This window comes from Tursiops truncatus, chromosome 4 (assembly GCF_011762595.2).
Source record: "Tursiops truncatus isolate mTurTru1 chromosome 4, mTurTru1.mat.Y, whole genome shotgun sequence".
Taxonomy (NCBI): domain Eukaryota; kingdom Metazoa; phylum Chordata; class Mammalia; order Artiodactyla; family Delphinidae; genus Tursiops; species Tursiops truncatus.
Window position 1 is genome coordinate 71,447,019 of NC_047037.1, and position 21,723 is coordinate 71,468,741.

The 21,723-nt window shown below is 35.4% G+C and overlaps 1 protein-coding gene across 14 annotated transcripts in view; it reads left to right on the forward strand.

Moving 5' to 3' along the window:
• The window catches only part of DLG1 (discs large MAGUK scaffold protein 1), a 285,352-nt gene that overhangs the window by 189,976 nt on the left and 73,653 nt on the right, over positions 1–21,723 (forward strand). For 7 of the 14 annotated variants that reach the window (XM_073804060.1, XM_073804059.1, XM_073804062.1 and 4 more), the window contains 2 exons: positions 631–693; positions 13,739–13,841. In XM_073804060.1, coding sequence (XP_073660161.1) covers positions 631–693; positions 13,739–13,841 — 166 coding nt within the window. The remainder of the gene's footprint in view (positions 1–630; positions 694–13,738; positions 13,842–21,723) is intronic. The other 7 variants (XM_019922354.3, XM_033855650.2, XM_019922357.3 and 4 more) reach the window with 1 other exon arrangement.

Sequence of the window (21,723 nt, forward strand, 5' to 3'; positions counted from 1 at the left end):
TTAGTCTAGAAGTGTATGTTGACAAGTGTTGTCTCTCAATACTATGAACATATTACTTTATACTATCTGTCTTCTTTCGTTGTTGTTTAACAAAAAAGATCACTCTTTGTTGTTTGTAGGTGATTTCTTTTTTTTTACTGATTGCTTTTAAGTCTCTTAGTCTTTGGTACACTGCAGTTTTACTAAAATGTGTCTGTGTCTAGCATTTTATTTATTCTATCTGGAATTCATTATGCTTGCTGAATCAGAGGAGTCCTGTCTCATCAATTCTGGAATCTTTTAAATTTTGCCTTTCCCACATTTTGTGTATTCTGTCCTTCTTGAACTCCTATGAGAGAGGACATTACCATTCTGTTCTCCATGTCTTTTAATCCCAATTTCATATTTATCAACTCTATCTCCTTGTACTTAATTTCAGTCAGATCTGTTTTCTAGCTCATAAATTTTCTTCATCTGTGTCTAATCTGCTCTTTAGGCTAAAACTAACTTTTTCATTTCAAAGTACCATTTTCTTTCTAGAAGTTCTTTCTAATTCTTTTTCAAATCTTCCTTGGTGGTTTTGCGGGAGTCTTGATTAAAGTTTCTTATGTTCTTTTAGGTTTTTCTTTTAAACCTATTTATCTTACACAGGCATACCTTGAAGATATTGCAGGTTCAGTTCCAGACCACCACCAAAACAGATATTACGATAAAGCAAGTCAAACAAATATTTTGGTTTCCCAGTACATGTAAAACTTATAATTATACTATATTGTAGTTTATTAGATTAGCATTATATCTTAAAAAACAATGTCCATACCTTAATTTTAAAAATACTTTATTGCTAAAAAATGCTAACCATCATCTGAGCCTACAGAAAGTCATACTCTTTTTGCTGGTGGAGAGTTTGAAATATTGCAAGAATTATTAAAATGTGACAGAGACACGAAGTGAGCAAATGCTGTTGGAAAAATGGCACCAATAGACTTGCTCAAAGCAGGGTTGCCACAAACCTTCAATTTGTAAAAAATGCAAAGTACAATAAAGTGAAGCACAGTAAAATGAGATAAGCTTGTATTCTATAAATAATAGTTCTGTTTTCTGAAGTTTGTAGGTATCTAATACATGTTGCTTTATGGTGACTTACAGTACATTGTTTTCCTATGTTCTGAATTTTTCATTGTGAACTTAATGTCAGTAGTACTTTATGTACTTCACATGTGGGTATTCAGTGCTGCCTGAATTGGGGAGTGGTATTCTTTGAAAAATATCTTAAGTCGATTGTGGTAGACTTGGGAGCATCATTCTTATCATCATTTTTCCATTGAGAAAACTGAAGTTTAAAGGGTGATTTGCTCATAGTAGCTAATAAAACCTAATAAGTGGTATAGGCAGGATTTACCTTAACCACTATATTATGCTACGTCATTTTGTTTTTAATTAAAAATTTAAGTAATGCTTTCTGAAATTTTGGGATCTGAGATATAGGGATAAAACCTATATCCTGGGTCAGCAATGCTATTCAGTATTGATAACTATTTTAAATCATTTTTTCAATATAAAGTAAAGAAAATCAGAAAGTACTCTTCAAACTGAAGATACATGTGGCTGGAACATGATAGGAAAAGCATTCCAAAAATTGGATCTTTTATTGCAGTTTTCAGATTGCAGTCCCTCTTGCCACCTGATCCTTCCCTGCATATACTTAGACATATCATCATATTCCTGCAGCCTACCTTTTTGAGGATTCTTTATAGTTCAAGATAGACTGAGTCTAAGACAGAAAGAAGGTGGCTAATCATTTACAAAAGTAGAGCTCTTTCTGGTTTTAGCTGTTCTGAGATATTGGTATAACTAACTGATATTTGAATGAAAGTCTTGGGAATTTGAGTCTTCAAATAAGCTATGGTACTTTGTTAAGGATTATAGTACTACAATTTTAGAAAATAAAGGAAATTATTAATATGCAGTGCAAGTAAATGAAAATTGTACCCATATGCTTCAGGCTACAGCAACTAAAATAGCATAGTACCACCCCAAAATAGTGATTATTGGAACAGAACTGTGAAGCAGAAATACACCTTAGTTACAGTGTTAGAATGTTGAGGGCCTTAAGAGACCATCACTCTTAACCATAACAACCCAAACCATCTGGATAAGTTTAGAAAAACTAAACTCATCAGAGAACTGAGGATTCAAAGTGACCTAAGTAAAGTAACTTCCAGATAGTAACTAGCCCTACATAGAAGAGAAGACACCCATGGCAGCTGCTCCTTGGAAGAGCGGTGGGAGAAAGAGAAGGGTTAGACGGGGATAGCGAGGAACCAACCAAACTTTACCCCAACATGTAATGGCCTCAGTGGACTGGTGAAACTGATAAAAAATTCTGGGAAGCCGCAGAGCAAGTCCTTACCTACCTGCCAACTCTTTTCCATGGGTCTTCACTAAGACCTCAGAGCTTGTAAACCGAAGGTTGTGAAACAACAGGGAATTAAGAAAAAGTTATTACTGAGTCATACAGAGCATCCCAAAATACAAGGCACCTGCCAGTAAATAGGGGACCTTGAGCAGAAGATCTGTGAAAACTAATCTCAGCAACTCCGTACTTTGAGCTGCTCAGGGATGAGAGTGGGGCAAGAAAGCTGAGAAAAAGCCCTCTGAGGCAGTGTGGACAGAGATACCTCCAAGAAATAGCAAGCCTGGGACAGGTCTAGAGAGCAAAGAAAACTTACCAGCAACCTCAGAAGCTGGCAGCAGGGTTATAAAGGTGTTTGTGTGTGTGTGTGTGTGTGTGTGTGTGTGTGTGTGTGTGTGTGTGTAATGAGATGAGATCTTTACACCAGTAAAGGGAATTTTACCAGTGCTCATAGCCTAAGCACCTCAGAAAGAAAAGTCTTAATTCTGCTCTCAAAACATTTGAAACTAAATTTAAAGCTACAACAAAATCCAGTAGCAGCTCAACTATAGATCATATAGATACAGCTGCCCCACTCTAGTGGCCTGGCACAAGGATTATTCCCAATTCTGGAATTAAATATTATTTATTTTTTATTTCAACCTCTACTGTTATTTTATCCAAAGTGTCTACTTTATAATTAAAAATTACAAAACATGCAAAAAAGAAAGAAAAGCTGGTTGTCAAGACAAAACAGTATAAGTAACTTGAGAAAAAGCTCAGATGTTGGATTTATCAAACAGGTATTTTAAAATAAGATAAAATGATGATGATAAAAATACTAAAGGATATAGGAGTAAAGGTAGACAATATGGATGATAAGATGGGAGAATTTCAGCAAAGATATAGAACATATGAAAAATGAGTCACATGGAATTGCTAGAAATTTTTTTTTTAACTATCACAAGTGAAAATTTTGTCTGAAAGGCATAACAGCACACTGGAATCTGAAGAGGGAAGAATCAGTGAATTTGAACATAGGTCAAAGAAAATTTCCAAACTGAAACGTAAATCAGGAGGGGTGGAGGGAAAATCAGGGAAAAAAAGTAGACCAGAGCATCCAAGGTCTATGGAAGTAAAGAGGAGATGTCAGACAATAAAGAGGAGACAGAATCTTTGAAGACATAATGACAAAGAACTTTCAAAAACTGATGAAAGATATCAACCCACAGATCTGTGAAGCATAGCTAAGCCAAGGCAGAATACATGCAAAGGAAACCAGACCTAGATACATTGTAAAGTGCTAGAAAGCTATGCTAAAGAGCACATGTTAAAAGTAAACATAGAAACACATTACATATATAGGAACAGTACAAATGACAGCTGGATTCTCACTGGAAATATTAGAAGACATAAAGGAATGGAACAGTATCTTTAAAGTGGTGAAAGAAAAAACCTTCAACCTAGAATCCTATATCTCCTGAAATTAGTCATCAGAAATGAAGTTGAAATAAAGACATTTTCAAACAGACAGTATATCTTAGAGAAGTTGTTCTTGACAGACCTACAAGATATACTAGAAGAAATTGTTCTGGTTAAAGAGAAATTATATCAGATGGAACCTAAATCTGCAGACAGGAAATAAGAATAACAGAAGGGGTAAATACCTGGATAAGTATAAAAGGTACATTTTTTAGGAAATAATTTTACATGTTTCATTATAAGATGATTGGCTCTTTAAAACAAAATAACTTCATCGTATTGTGTGAGTTATGGCATATGTAGAAGTAAGATATAAGGCCACCAAAGCACAAATAGAAAGGGGGAGGATGGTTCTTATACAGTTTGAGAAGTGGTGTAAAATTAATTGAAAGTAGCCTGTGATAATTTATACTTGCATGTTATAATCTCTAGAGGAAACACTAAAAATACTCCAAAAGGGTATAGTTTATGTAAGTCAATACAGGAAATAAAATGAAATATGAAAAAATACATGCTTCCTCCAAACAAAGGTAGGAAAGGAAGAAAAGACAAGGTAGAAAAAAGCAGTGCCAAGGTGTGAGGTTAAAATGCAACTATATTAATATCTACATTATAGTTAGCACTTTAAGATGCAGAAACTGTCAGCTTGGTTCAAAAAAACCAAGACCCAAATATAGACCCTTTGTCAGAAATTCACTTTAAATATAAAGATTCATATGTTGTAAGTAAAAGAGTAGAAGAAATTATGCTATATAAACAACATATGAAAGATGGTGTGACTATATTCATATGAGACAAAATAGACTTCAAGGCAAATGGTGTTATTACTGAGAGATTTTATATAATGAAAGCATCATTTCTTCAAGAAGACATAACAGCCCTCATTGTGCATGTACCTAGTAATCCTTTCAAAGCACATAAAGCAAAAATTCCCAGAATTAAGAGAGAAATGGACAAATCTACAGAGTTGGGGATTTAAACACCCTCTTCTATAACTGGTAGAATAAGTAGAGAAAAGAAGAAAATAACTTTAGCCTTACCACTCATCATCTATAAAAATTAACTTGAAATGGATTGTAGAACTAAACTTCTAGTAAAAACATACAAGAAAATCTTAGTGAACTTGGATTAGTCAAAGATTTCTTAAATGGTACCAAGGGACCAAGTCAGTCCAGTGGTGAAAGGAAAGTCTTTTTAATAAATGCTGAAACAGCTGGATATCTTTATGGAAAAATACAAATTTCAACTCAGTCTTACTCCAGATATAAAAATTAACTCTAGATGATTATAAATCTTATAAATCTAAGTGTGAAGCCCAGAGCCATAATCCTCCTGGAAGAAAACATAGAAGGATATCTTTGCAACCCTGAGGTAGGCGACAGTTTCTTGGACAAGATATGTTAAACACTAACCATAAAAAAATGTGCCATTAAGAAACCAAATAGGCAAGCTATACAATGGGAAAAAATATTCCCAGTACATATATCTCACAAAAAACTTATATCCAGAATATATAAACATCTCCCACAAAGCAGCAGTGAAAGGTGAGTAACTCAATTTAAAAATGAGGGGAGATTTCCCTGGTGGCGCAGTGGTTAAGAATCCACCTGCCAATGCAGGGGACACAGGTTCAATCCCTGGTCCGGGAAGATCCCACACGCCACGCCGCAAAGCAACTAAGCCCATGCACCACAACTACTGATCCTGTGCTGTGTAGCCTGCGAGCCACGACTACTGAGTCTGTGTGCCACAACTACTGAAGCCCACATGCCCTAGAGCCCACACACTGCAACTATGAAGCCCGTGCCCTCTAGGGCCCGCGTGTCGCAACTGCTGAGCCCACGTGCTGCAACTGCTGAAGCCCACACAGCTGGAGCCTGTGCTCTGCAACCAGAGAAGCCATCGCAGTAAGAAGACCGTGCACCACAACAAAGAGTAACCCCTACTCGCTGCAACTAGAGAAAACCCACGTGCAGCAATGAAAACCCAACGCAGCCAAAATAATAATACTAATAAATAAATGAGCAAAAGACTTAAACAGATATTTCACAAAACAAGGTGTATCAGTGGCTTATAAACACATGAAAATTTACTTAACATTAGGCATCAGGGCAATGCAAAAAACACAATGAATAAGCAAAACAGGGTTAGAGGAATTTTGGTGGGAGCAATGTCACTTTTTTACATCTTGATTGTGGCGGTGGCTATACAACATACACAGTTGTCAACACTCTTACCTGTAAACTAAAAATGATTACTCTATTGAATGTAAATTATGCCTAAGTAAAAACATTTTTAAAGCCATAGTGAAATACCATATCCTATCCAGTTGAATGGCTAAAGAAAAAATAATGATGACAACAAACATTAGAGAGGATGTGGAGCAGTTATAACTCTTATTCTTTACTGGTGGGCATGTAAAACTACACAACCACTACAAGAACTTTTGGGGAAGTTTTAAAGAAATTATACATACACCTAACCTTATCACCCAGATTTTATCCAAGAAATCTTATGTTTACACTATAACAGGAATGTTCATAATAGCCTATCCATAATAAAACTCAAACAGCATGGATGACATTAAAACACATCGTGTTGAGTAAAACAGAACACACCACAAAAATACATACTGTATGATTCTAATTATAATCATGTGCAGGCAACACTAACTTGTATTGATAAGTCAGAACGTGGTTGCCGCTAATTGTCCTATTATAAAAGAGGCATAATGGAGATTTCTGGGTTGGTTGATGGAAAAGGTATGTTTGGGGTTTTAGTTTCATGGGCATATACAGTTGTCAAAAATCCTTCCAACTGAACTGTTTAAATTTGTACATTTTATTGCTTGTAAGTTATACTGTAATTTAAGTTTTAAAAATAATTTACAGTATAAGGGCAAATTAGTGATAAGGAGTGAATTTTTAAAAAATAAATGTTGGAGAAATTAGCTAGTTGCTTAGTGGAATAAAATTAGCTTAGAGCCTCACTTCACACCTTGTGTCAAAATTAATTCTCAGTTGGCTTAGAGGTATGTGTGAAAAACTCAAAACAAAAATATATGTTTTTTAAATTGTCCACGTGGGACCTCTTTATGTGGGTTACTGTCACACTGCTAGAATATGTTACTCTGACGAACACAACGTGGTTCACCCAGAACTTTCCCAATTTTAGCACTGAAAGCCCCATGTCTGGAAACCCCTTTAGGCTGTTTTAAAACTGAAAGACCCAGACCCTCCCAACCAGTTGCTTGCCCTAATGTTACTGTAAGTTAAATTCAGCCTTCTGTTTGTCAGTATACATCCATTATCTTAAATATTTTAATGGTTACTAAGCTGCTCTAGGGAAATACACTGAGAAGCAATAGGAAAGACCTTAGGAACAAGAGAAAAACATGAGAAAAGATATTCTAAAATAAAACCCAGAAACACTTATTTAAGTACCTCTTTACACAAAATTTAGCTATTTTCAGTCTTCAGCTTGTATCAGGATAACCTCAAGGCGTTATTAAAAAACAGATTCCTAGATTCCATCCCCAAAGTTTCTGATTCAGTATGACTTGGATAGGATCTGAAAATTTATATTTCTTACAAGTTTCCATGAGATACTGATGTTGCTGCTCCTGGGACCAAACCTTGTGAACCACTGTTCTAAAGACATCCCTGTTATTGATGTTCTTAATGATAACCCACATTACTGAGAAAAGCATAAATATTTGGGAAGGCAGGGAAATAAATAATAATTTTTATAAAATATTCCCTTTGATATATTTAATTTTGTTGAAGAAAGAAGCTTTTTAAGTCAAGATTTATTATTGTACAGATGTTGGACAGTGCATTTTTCACTATGGTATAAATGGAAATATTACTGTTATTTCCAGTGATGACAAGCATAGGGCAGGATATAGTTGATATTCCCTGAAAATTTAGAAACATGGAAAGTGACCCAAGAGAGTTCAACAGAAATTCTCTCCTTCATAAAAACAGTGAGAAAAGTGGCCAAAATTGTTTTTAGAATAAACTTTTTCAGAACTCTGGAAATTAACCAAAGACTGACAGCCATTCAGGAAGTGTTTACTCAAAAAAAAAAAAAAATTGCTGAATCTCTGTAAGAATGAGCTTTGTAGAATTTTAATTTGCCTAAGTCCCATCCCTGGCTCTCTATCACCACATTAGCCTTGAAAAATAGCCCACCTTTTCAGTGAGAACCAGTGGCCCAACAGCCACTAGAGAGAGCAAAATGGTGGTAGAATGTTCAGAGCTTCTTTTCCAAAGAACTGTCATAATTTGACCTGTCTGGTGGGTTCTTGGAACATCCTATTTGAAAGGTTCCCTGTATTTGACCTGATTCAAAGCTCCACCAGTGCAAAAGCCTTTTCCCTTGGGGTAATTGCAAAAACAATTACAGGCATATTATGGCTGCCTGAGACATTGGTAACAGTTGGGGCAAACAGTAGACTAATCAAAAACTTAAAAGGAAAAGCTAGGGAGTGAACTCTCCATGGGACCTTTGAAAAGCTCTTATACTTTGGAATCTAGGAGGACACATGCATGGTCTTGGGTTGTGTGCCTGCTCAGGAAAGACCTGAAAAGGCCCTAAACTCTCACCTCTGGCTGACCATGAGACTCTGTGCAAGAAGGAAGTGAAGATTAAGGCAGAATCATCAGTTGCCTAGCTGATTGTTGAAGGCATTACCCAACATGTGCACATTTAATGAAGTCTCTGTCCAGTCATTAACTGACCACTCTGCTAATCAGGCAGACACTTCACTGGCACATACAACAAAGAATACAAGCCTTACAGAATTCAGAAAAGTCACCAAACAACTACTATAACAAACAGCAGTAATATCAAGCCCTGGGTAGGAGGACAGATCTTATACCCAGAATTGCTACTTTATATTATTTTAAATGTCCGGTTTTCAGTAAAAAATTGAGACATGCAGCAAAACAAGAAAATATACCCAGGGGAAAAGCAATCAGTAGAAACTGTAAGGAAGCCCAACACTATACTACTAGACAAAGATTTTAAATCAGATATTTTAAATATATTCTAAGAACTAAAGGAAACCATGTCTAAAGAATGTAAGGAAAGTATAGGAACAATAACGCACCAAGTAGAGTATGTCAATAAAGAGATTTCTTTTATGAAAAAGAAACAAACAAATTCTGGTGTTGAAGAGTACAATAACTGAAATGAAGGGAAAAAAAAATCCTCTAGACAAGTTCAACAGCAGATTTGACCTGGCAAAAGAAAAAAATCCACCAACTTGAAGATATGTCCGTTAAGACTACCCAGGCTGAAGAACAGAAAGAAAAAAGAATTAAGAAAAATTGTCAGAGGCTCAAAGACCTGTGGGGATACCATCAAGTGTACCAATGTATGTATAATGAAGTCAGAATGACAAGAGAGAGAGAAAGAGGCAGAAAGAATATTTGAATAAATAATGGCAAAAAACTTCCCAAATTTAATGTACACATCTGAGAAGCTCAGTGAACTACAAGTAGAATAAACTTGAAGAGATCCACACCACAGATAAATCATAATCAAATATCAAAAAACAAAGGGAGAATCCTGAAAGCAAAGAAAAATCACTGATTACAGGGAATCCTCAGTAAGATTAACAGTTGATTTCTTGTCAGAATCATGGAGGCCAGAAGGCAATTCTGAAAGAAAAAAGCCATTGTCCCAGGTTTCTATACCCAGTCAAACTATCCTTCAGAAACAAAGGACAGATCTGAGTCCCAGGTAAACAAAAGCTAAGGAAGTTATTAATCTCCTTAACTTCTCTTATAGACAGTAAACCTGCCCTACAAGGAGTACTAAAGAGCATCTCATCCCTCAGACCAGAAAGAAAGGACATTAGAGAGTAGCCCAAATCCATATGAAGAAGTAAAGAGCACTGTTAAAAGTAACTATATAGGTAAATGTAAAACAGCATAAGTGCATTTTTTGTTTGTAACTCTTTTTTTTCTCCTTTATAATTTAAACAACAACTAAATAAAGCAATAATTTTAAATCTGTGTTGATGGGCACACACATACTGTATAAAGATGTAATTTATATGACAGTAGTATCACAGGGAGTATAGAGGGCACAGAATTATAAGAGCAGAGTTTTTATATACTATTGAAACTAAGTTGGTGTTAATTCAGAGTAAATGGTTATAAAATGTTAATTATGATCTAGAGAAACCACTAAGCAAATAACTCAAAATATATATAATTTTTTAAAGGGTATTAAGATAGTACAGTGGAAAATACCTATTTTACAAAAGAAGTTAGTAATGGAGGAATAGAGGAACAAAAAAGACAAGGTGTGAAGAAAACAAATAGCAAAATGGATGGCATAAATCTTTTTTTTTCGATACATTACATTGAAGGTAAATGGGTTAAATACTCCAACTAAAAGACAGATATTGACAGGGTAGATTTAAAAAGATCAAATTATATACTTTCTACAACAGACACACTTTAGATTCAATCTTCGTTGAAAGTAAAAGGTTGAAAAAGATATGCTATGCAAACAGAAACCAAGAAACACATAAAATGGCTATACAAGTATCAAAGACTTTAGGAAAAAAATTATTTCTCAAAATCTAAGGACATTTTATAATATATGTGTTATATAGATTATGTGTGATATATAGTTATACATATTGTGTAATTGTTGATAAATTTCTAGAAAGACATAAACATTTGAAACTGACTCAAGAAGAAATGGAAACTATAACTGTAGACCTGTAACAATTAAGGAGATTGATAATCAAAACTTCCCACAAAGGAAAAAACCCAGGACCAGATGGCCTCACTAGTGCAATCTATAGAACGTTTAAAGAAGAATTAGCACCATTCACAAACTCTTCCCCCAAAAGGGAATAGGTGTGAAGAACACTTCCCAACTCATTCTACAAGGCCAATATTATTCTTATATCAAACCAAACAAAGACATCACAAGAAAACTACAATATCCCTTATGAATTTATATGTAAAAATCCTCAACAAAATAGCCATGTGGATTCAGCAGCATAAAAAAAGGATTGTACACCAGCATTAAAAAAGGATTATACCCCATAACCAAGTGGAATTTGTCCAAGGAATGCATAGTTGGTTCAACACAGGGATAACCAAAGTAAAACACCGTGTTAATAGAGTTAAGGATATAAGCCACATGACCATCTCAACAGAAAAAGCTCCTGTCAAAAACCAACAGCTTGCATCATAAAAGCACCAAACAAATTAGGAATAGTAGAGAACTTCCTCAACCTGATAAAAGATGTCTATGAAAAACTGATAACTTATGTCACACTAAATGCTGAAACACTGAAAGGTTTCCCTGTGAGATCAGAAACAAGACAGAGGTGTCCACTCATGCCACTTTTATTCAACATTGTGCTGGAGTTTCTAGATTGGGCAGTTAGGCAAGAAAAAGAAATAAAAGCTTTCTAGATTAAAAAGGAAGAAGGAAAATTATCTCTTATTTGCAGATGCCATGATCTTATATATAGAAAATCTTAGGAAATGCAAAAAAACTATCAGAGATAATAACCAAGCTCAGCAAGTTTGCAGGACAGAGAATCACTATACAAGAAACAGTTGTGTTTCTAATATACCAGAGTTGAACAACCTGAAAGTGAAATTAAGAAAATAATTTTATTTATAGTAGTATCAAAAAGAATAAATTTAACAAAGTGGATAAACAAAATATGGAATATCCATCCAATGGGGTATATGATTCAGCCATAATAAGTAACAAAGTACTAAAACAGGCTAAAACAAGGATGAACCATGAAAACAAGCTAAGTGAAGAAGGCAAACACAAATAGCCACATATTGTAATATTCCTTTTATATAAAATGTACAGAACAGACAAATCCTTAGAGTTAGAAAGAAGAATAGTGGTTGCCAGGGTCTAAGGGGAGAGGGAAGGGGGGAATGAATGCTAATGGGTAGTGGGTTTTTGGGGGGTGGGGGCTGATGAAAATGTTTTGGAATTAAAGCATGGTGATGGTTGCACATGCTTGTGAATGTACTGAAAAACACAAATTGTACACTTTAAAAGTTTGGATTTTATATAAATTGTGTCTCCATAAAAAAGTGACCCTAAATCTGTTTACATGATATGTTTCTCAGTACCAGGATTTCTTCTAAAATATCCTTGATAATGTATTCCATTAAAATGTTTGGCGTTATTTAGGAACATTTTTAATTTGTAGTCTTGTTAACAAATTATTCTCCTTTGAATCTATGTAGGTTGTTCTCAGATCTTTTCTGTAGTAAAGGGATCCAGTGCTTAGGAATAATTCATTAAAAATTGTGATCTTTTCTAAAATAATCTATGAAAGTTTGTCTACCTTTTATATTCTCTAATTTTTTCTGCTAGAAATTAGGATTTTCTTTATGTTCAATATAGAACTATTTATACATTGTGTTCAGTTATTCTCTAATAAGATATTAAGCTAGAGATATTCTCTAATAAAACCACATTATGTTACACCTGTTTAGATTAAGGTTTTTGGATCTTGATTTTCATTTAAGAGGTGTCTGTACATTTTAACTTAGTTACATAGTAATATCCTTTATAGATAATGTAAAACATCAGGTCTTTAAATGTTTTACATTAAACATTAAAAATGTTCTTTTATGTAAATTTTATGATCCCAGGAATTTCTGGGCTATAGTCAAATTTTCCAAAATTGGTATGTAATTTTTAACAGGTCTTAGATTAGACATCAATGAAGCAGGCTGTCATACTAAAATTGTGTGACAGTTCTTCTTTCCAAAAATATTCAGTAAAGGTCCCAAACATTGCTGTATTTTTTTTTTTTTTTTTTTTGCGCGGTATGCAGGCCTCTCACTGCTGTGGCCCCTCCCGTTGTGGAGCACAGGCTCAGTGGCCATGTCTCACGGGCCCAGCCGCTCCACGGCATGTGGGATCTTCCCAGACCGGGGCACAAACCCGTGTCCCCTGCATCGGCAGGCGGACTCTCAACCACTGTGCTACCAGGGAAGCCCCCATTGCTGTATTTTATTCATTCATGGTTCTTAGGGAAAAAAGCCAACTTAAATATTTAAAGTTAATTACATTTAAGTTTAATGCTCACATTAATGTCCTATTAAGTTTTTCTTGTAGTGGAAAAGGTTCAGTCTCTAAAGATAGTGTACCTTGCAGCGTACTAGGTGCTGGCAGCCTTTCAGAAATAAGAATGAAGTTGCCTATTCTTCTAGAGTGGGATTGATCACCTCATTAATTATTTTACCCAAGGAAGGTCCCTGTTTAAAAAAAAAGTCTTCTTGCTCATTTAATAACATTTACTGTGTTTAAATGTCAGTCCGTGAAATCTGAGCTATTTTAATACTTAAAGTAATTGCTTTCCTGTTACTCCAAAAGAATGGAAGCTTTAGTTTGGGAAAGGAAGGAAGAGAATTGAAACTGAGATGAGTAATAGTGAAAATGTGGCAGGAGTTGAAAGTATGCTGTAAACAAAATGAATTTCCCTCTCATTGCCTGAGTTACTGGTGAAATGAAATGTACAAAATGATGACACTTGCTGATTTTTCAAGTTGTCAAATTAAGGTACATTTCTCAAGAGATTGGTAGACAACCTTCTGGAACACTCAGGGGAAAGTGTTTTGCATTTGTTCACTTGACAAAGTGAAAAAATGAATATTTTAAGTGAATAAAATTGTTTTGATTGACTATACAATATATTTTTGTTCTACTGTATAACATTTTTAGTAAATCAGAACAAGAAAATATTTTAGTGATAAAGTAATTTCAAGTAATTTTTTTTAATCTATGCCTACTCAAAGAATAGGCTATTGTGATTTCTAATCAGTGTGATGATTTTCTTTCGAATTTAATATGTGGTTTGATTTACAGGTAAACAGTGTTGACCTCAGAACTGCCAGCCATGAGCAGGCAGCAGCTGCTTTAAAAAATGCTGGCCAAGCTGTCACAATTGTTGCACAATATCGACCTGAAGGTAATAAATTCTTGTTGTCTGTATTTATTTTTTATTTCAGTTTTTAGAAGTCTTCCTCTTAATAATGTTTAACTTCCCAAGCTTAACTTTCTTTTTATATTTTTGTCTGATTTATTAATGTTATTTGTTTAGTTTGAACTTAATTCACTCTCCAAAGAGTTTTTAATAGAATGTAGGAACTTGTATCTGCCAACTCTTTGAATATTTCTCTATTATTTGGATTAATTTTCAGGAGTTTATCTTTTTAAATGTGTCATCTCACCAAACACATACCTTTAAGTATACCTTTGACTAACTCAGTGGTTGAAAAGCAAAGATAGTAATTTTGCCAAAGAAAATTAGGTTATTTCAGTATTTTTTGACCTTTGAATTAGGTTATATTTATTAATAACAGGGTTTAAGATATGTTTCTAATAGCCTTTATTGTTACTTAAAGAGAAAGAATGTAAGTTTGAGATATGATACTTTTCTAAATAGTGAGGTATCATGGACTTGACCTTACCGAGTTCCTACTGGGAGAAGGTGATAATGGAAAGTTTGAGGACATATTAAACATACATAAAATTCTAGTTTACATCAACATAACCACTTCAGTAAAACCTAGGTGGAATTTAAAAAGCTTAAACACCCAAAAGAATACATAACACACTATTTAATGTTCATAAACAAGGTGAAGAAGGAAAGAATGATGTGAGTAAAGGAGCCAGGTGAATCATTCTATGATTTAGCAGCTGTTACATGTATTATTCTTTTCTTGGAGTGGAATTTATTTCTGTAACAAAACCTAATATGTGTTTTACCTGATCAAAGTAGTATGTTGGGCATTGCTTGCTATTTCATAATATTTCTTATAAACCTCAGCATTCTAGGTTCAGTAACTGAACAAGAATAAATTCATTTATGTAAGGGGTAAGTTCCAAATAAATCACATTAATAAGCAAATAGGGATTAATATATGAAGTCAGAATGCTAATTCATTAATTTTTGTGAGAAACAAAACTACCAGTGGGACTACACATGCTTTTATCTTCTGGCCAACACATTCTTGCCCAATAGGCATATTATACAGAAACAAAGTATAATCAGTGCTTGCTTAGTATTATAGAAAGCCTCTTATTTATATGTTTATGAGAAATATAGACTATTTAGGTATGATTAAGGGTAAGTCAATATCTGCTCCTTGACCTCCCCAGAAAACACACAAAAGCAACAAGGAAAATAAACACATATTTCTACCCATAAAGCTTCACTTCACATTAAGCAAAACTAAGAAGACAGGTGTAATACCTAGACAACAAAATACAGGCAAAGGCTGCTTAAGCAGGTTAAGATCTGGCAAAAGCTACATGTAAAGAAGGGAAGAGTAAAAGCATGGAATGTTGAGAATGCTCAGTGGTAGCAGAACATAGAATATGACAGAAAATTGTACTTCCTAAAGGTGGGGGGCTTGTTTTTGAAGTATAAAAACATTATCCCTTGTTTATGGCAGGCCACATAAAATTGTGAGTGAGCAAACTAGAGCGGAAGCCATCCTTGATGTGGTTTTGTTTAAAGGAAGTATTTGGTTAAAACAGTCTGTCAGATTATCTGATGCTATCAAGGCAGTCTTTTGGTTTTAAAGGCTGTAAAAATAACCTGTGCTTCCATCCCCACCCTGCACCCCAAACTTTCTGGTCCAGCCAACTCATTCAGTAATAAGCAATTTAAAAGGAGCTAGCCTGGCATTCATACAAAGATATTAATAAGGAGACATGGAAACAAAAAGCAAAGCTTAGCAAGAGATAAAAGTTGTCACAAACATGCATTTACACACACACAAAAAAAAATGGCACGTAGCAGATGAAACTTTGATTTTAATGTTCTTAAACAATTTATGCATTCACTTCTTTGAAAGAAGACCAGTAGATATGTAAAGAACTGTAGGAAGAGATGGCTTAACAACCAGAAGAGTTTAATTTTGAGCTAGCAGAACCCAGGAAAGAAGAAAGCAAACCAATTTCTTAAATTGGAACACAAAGTCAAAGAGACACTGCAGAACAATCAATAGGGGACATAAAGGATACAATAGGAAAAGTAAACAAAATGAAATAGAAACGAAGAGAATTTTTAAAGGTTAGAGAGAAAAGACAGGCAATTATATATATATATTATATATATATATATTATATATATATATATATATATATACTTTCATATATATATACACACACACAGGATATACTTAATTAGACTTTCTGGAAAAAGTAAATTTTTTTAAAAGAAAAGAATAAATGCTTGCAATTATAATTCATTCAAGAAAACTTTACTAGATTAAAAAGAAGTAACTTTACATTGAAAAGACACAGCATGATAAAAAATTAACTCAGAATGGTCAAAATTCAGACATATTCTGGTTAATTTTTATCAAGAAAGAATCTTCTGGAGTATTGGTTCAAGATGGCGGAGTAGAAGGACGTGTGCTCACCTCCTCTCGCAAGAGCACTGAAATCACAACTGCTGAACAACCATTCACGGGAAGACACTGGAACCCACCAAAAAAGATATCCCACATCCAAAGACAAAGGAGAAGCCTCAGTGAGATGGGAAGGGGGAGCACAATCATGATAAAATCAAATCTCATACCTGCCAGGTGGGGGAAGCACAAACTGGAGAACAATTAAACCACAGAAGTTCTCCCACTGGAATGAAGGTTCTGAGCCCCACATCAGCGTCCCAGCCTGGGGGTCCAGCAACAGGACTAGCAATCTCCAGGGATTCTGGCTTTGACAGGCAGCAGGATTTGAGTGCAGGACTTCCACGGGACTGGGCAAAACAGAGACTCCACTCTTGTAGAGCACACACAAAATCTTGTGCACACCAGGACCCAAGGGAAAGGAGCAGTGACCCCATAGGAGACTGAACCAAACCTACCTGCTAGTGTTGGAGGGTCTTCTGCAGGGGCAGGGGGCGACTAGGGCACTGGCAGCAGTAGTTCTGGTAAGTACTCATTGACGTGAGCCCTCCCTCAGGCCACCATTAGCCCCACCAAACAGCCTGTAGGCTCCAGTGCTGGGTTGCCTCAGGCCAAACAACCAACAGGGAGGGAATACAGCCCCACCCGTCAGCAGACAAGTGGATTAAAATTTTGCTGAGCAAGGCTTTGCCCACCAGAGCAAGACCCATTTCTACCCACCACCAGTCCCTCCCATCAGGAAGCTTGCACCGGCCTCTTAGCCTCATCCACCAGAGGGCAGACAGCAGAAGCAAGAAGAACTATAATCCTGCAGCCTGCAGAATGAAAACCACAATCCTAGAAAGTTAAACAAAATGAAAAGGCAGAGGATTATGTCGCAGGTGAAGGAACAAGATAAAATCCCAGAAAAACAACTAAATGAAGTGGAGATAGGCAACCTTCCAGAAAAAGAATTCAGAATAATGATAGTGAAGATGATCCAGAATGGAGGCAAAGATTAAGAAGATGAAAGAAATGTTTAACAAAGACCTAGAAGAACTAAAGAACAAACAAAAAAATGAACGATACAATAACTGAAATGAAAAATACACTAGAAGGAATCAATAGCAGAATAACTGAGGCAGAAGAACTGATAAGTGACCGGGAAGACAGAATTGTGGAAATCACTGCTGCAGAACAGAATAAGGAAAAAAGAATGGAAAAAAATGAAGACAGCCTAAGGACAACATTGAACACACCAACATTCGCATTATAGGGGTCCCAGAAAGAGAAAAGAGAGAGAAAGGACCTGAGAAAATATTTGAAGAAATAATAGCTGAAAACTTCCCTAACATGGGAAAGGAAACAGTCAACCAAGTCTAGGAAGCACAGAGAGTCCTAGGCAGGATAAACCCAAGGAGAAACACACCGAGACATGTAGTAATCAAATTGACAAAAAGTAAAGACAAAGAAAAATTATTTGAAAGCAACAGGGGAAAAATGACAACATACAAGGGAACTCCCATTAAGTTATCAGCTGATTTCTCAGCAGAAACTCCGCAAGCCAGAAGGGAGTGGCATGATATATTTAAAGTGATGAAAGGGAAGAACCTACAACCTACAACCAAGAATACTCTACAACCAAGAATACTGTACCCAGTTCTCATTCATATTTGACAGAGAAATCAAAAGCCTTACAGACAAGCCAAAGCTAAGAGAATTCAGCACCACCAGACCACTTTGCAACAAATGCTAAAGGAACTCCTCTAGGCAGGAAGGAGACTAGCAACTTTAAAAAAAAAAAAAAAAGCCTTGTACATATAGACTGTTATATCAAAACGTCATGGGAACAGCAAGCCCCAAAACTACAATAGATACACACACAAAAAAAGAAAAAGCAACTCAAACACAGCACTAAAGATGGTCACCAAACCACAAGAGAAGAGAACAAAAGAGGAAGGGAAGAAAAAAGACCCACAAAAACAAACCCAAAACAATTAAGAAAATGGCAGTAGAAATACACATATCAATAATTACCTTAAATGTAAATGTATTAAATGCGCCAACCAAAAGACATAGACTGGCTGAGTGGATACAAAAACAAGACCCATATATACACAGTCTGCGAGAGACCTACCTCAGACCTAGGGACACATACAGACTGAAAGTGAGGGGATGGAAGAAGGTACTCCATGCAACTGTAAATCAAAAGAAAGCTGGAGTAGCAATACTCACGTCAGACATAATAGACTTGAAAGACTGTTACAAGAGACAAGGACACTACATAACAATCAAGGCATCAATCCAAGAAGAAGATATAACAATTGTAAATATGTATACACCCAACATGGGATCACCTCGATATATAAGGCAAATACTAACAGCCATAAAGGGAAAAATTGACAGTAACACAATAATAGTGGGGGACTTTAACACCCCACTTTCATCAGTGGACATATCTAGACAGAAAATAAATAAGGAAACACAGGCCTTAAATGACACATGAGACCAGATGGACTTAATTGATATCTGTAGAGCATTCCATACAAAAGAACCAGAATACACATTCCTCTTAAGTGCACACAGAACATTCTCCAGGATTGCCCACATGCTAGGACACAAGGCGAGCCTCAGTAAATTTAAGAAAATTGAAATCTTATCAAACATCTTTTCCAATCACAATGCTATGAGATTAGAAATAAACTACAAAAAAAAACTATAAAAAACACAAACACGTGGAGGTTAAGCAATATGCTACTAAACCACCAGTGGATTGCTGAAGAAATCAAGAAAGAAAAAAATACCTAGAAACAAATGAAAATGAAAGCACAATGATAAAAAACCTGTGGGATGCAGCAAAAGCAGTTCTAAGATGGAAGTTTATAGCAATACAGTCTTACCTCAGGAAAGAAGAAAAATCTCAAGTAAACAACCTAACCTTACATCTGAAGGAACTAGAGAAAGAAGAACAAACAAAACCTAAAGTTAGTAGAAGGAAAGAAATCATAAAGATCGGAACAGAAATAAATGAAATAGAGACAAAACAATAGCAATGATCAGTGAAACTAAAAGCTGGTTCTTTGAAAAGATAAACAAAATTGATAAATCTTTAGCCAGACTCATCAAGAAAAAAAGGGAGAGGACGCAAATCAATAAAATTAGAAATGAAAAAGGAGAAGTTACAACTGACACCACAGGAATACAAAGCATCATAAGAGACTACTGCAGGCAACTATATGCCAATAAATGGACAACCTGGAAGAAATAGACAAATTCCTAGAAAAGTACAGTCTTCCAAGACTGAACCAGGAAGAAACAGAAAATATGAACAGACCAGTCACAAGCACTGAAATTGAAACTGTGATTTTAAAACTCCCAACAAACAAAAGTCCAGGACCTGGTGGCCTCACAGGCAAATTCTATCAACACTTAGATAAGAGCTAACACCTATCCTTCTGAAACTGTTTCACAAAATTGCAGAGGAAGGAACACTCCCAAACTCATTCTATGAGGCCACCATCACCCTGATACCAAAACCAGACAAAGATACCACAAAAGAAAATTACAGGCTGATGAACATAGATGCAGAAGTCCTCAACAGAACATTAGCAAACTGAATCCAACAATACATGAAAAGGATTATACACCATGATCAAGTGGGATTTATCCCAGGGATGCAAGGATTTTTCAGTATCTGCATATCAATCATTGTGATATACCACATCAACAAATTGAAGAATAAAAACCATATGATCATCTCAATAGATGGAGAAAAAGCTTTTGACAAAATTCAGCACCCGTTTATGATAAAAAAAAAAAAAGAACTCTCCAGAAAGTGGGCATAGAGTGAACATACGTCAACATAATAAAAGCCATATACGACAAACCTACAGCTAGTATCATACTCAATGGTGAAAAGCTGAAAACATTTCCTTTAAGATCAGGAACAAGACAAGGATGTCCACTCTTGCCACTTTTATTCAACGTAGTCTTGGAAGTCCTAGCTATGGCAATCAGAGAAGAAAAAGAAATAAAAAGAATCCAAACTGGAGAAGAAGTAAAACTGTCACTGTTTGCAGATGACATGATACTTTATGTAGAAGATCCTACAGATGCTACCAGAAGACTACTAGAGCTCATCAATGAATTTGGTGAAGTTGTAGGTTACAAAATTAATACAGAAATCTGTTGCATTTCTATACACTAACAATGGAAGATCAGAAAGAGAAATTCAAGAAACAATTCCATTTACCATCACGTCAAAAAGAATAAAATACCTACGAATAAACCTACCTAAGGAGACAAAAGACCTGTACTCCGAAAACTATAAGACACTGATGAAAGAAATAAAAGAATACTCAAACAGATGGCATGGATTGGAAGAATCAACACTGTCAAAATGGCTACTCTACCCAAGGCAATCTACAGGTTCAGTGCAATCCCTATCAAATTACCAATGGCATTTTTCACAGAACTAGAGTAAAAAATCTTAAAATTTGTATGGAGACACAAAAGACCCTGAATAGCCAAAGCAATCTTGAGAAAGAAAAATGGAGCTGGAGGAATCAGACTCCTTGACTTCAGACTGTACTACAAAACTACAGGCATCAAAACAGTATGCTACTGATACACAAATAGAAATATAGATCAGTGGAATAGGATAGAAAGCCCAGAAATAAACCCATGCATCTATGGTTAATTAACCTACAACAGAGGAGGCAAGACTACACAATGGTGGAAAGACAGTCTCTTCAACAAATGGTGCTGGGAAAACTGAACAGATACGTGTAAAAAAATGAAATTAGGTCATTCTTTAACACCATACACAAAAATAAGCTCAAAATGGATTAAAGACCTAAACGTGAGACTGGACCCTATAAAACTCCAGAGGAAAACATAGGCAGAACATGCTCTGACATAAATCGCAGCAATATCTTTTTTGAGCCATCTCCCAGAATAATGGAAATAAAAACGAAAATAAACAAATGGGACCTGATTAAACTCAAAATTCTTTGCACAGCAAAGGAAGCCATAAACAAAATGGAAAGACAACCCACAGATTTGGAGAAAATATTTGCAAATGATGTGACCAACAAGGGATTAGTCTCCAAAATTTACAAATAGCTCATGAGGCTTAATATCATCAAAACAAACAGCCCAATAAAAAAATGGGCAGAAGACCTAAATAGACATTTCTCCAGAGACATACAAATGGCCAAGAAGCACAGGAAAAGATGTTCAACATCACTAATTATTAGAGAAATGCAAATCAAAACTACAATGAGATATCACCTCATGGCAGTCAAAATGGCTATCAACAAAAAATCCACAAACAGTAAATGCTGGAGAGGGTATGGAGAGTTGGGAACCCTCCTACACTGTTGGTGGGAATGTAAATTGGTATAGCTATATGGAGAACGATATAGAGGTTCCTTAGAAAAGTAAAAATAG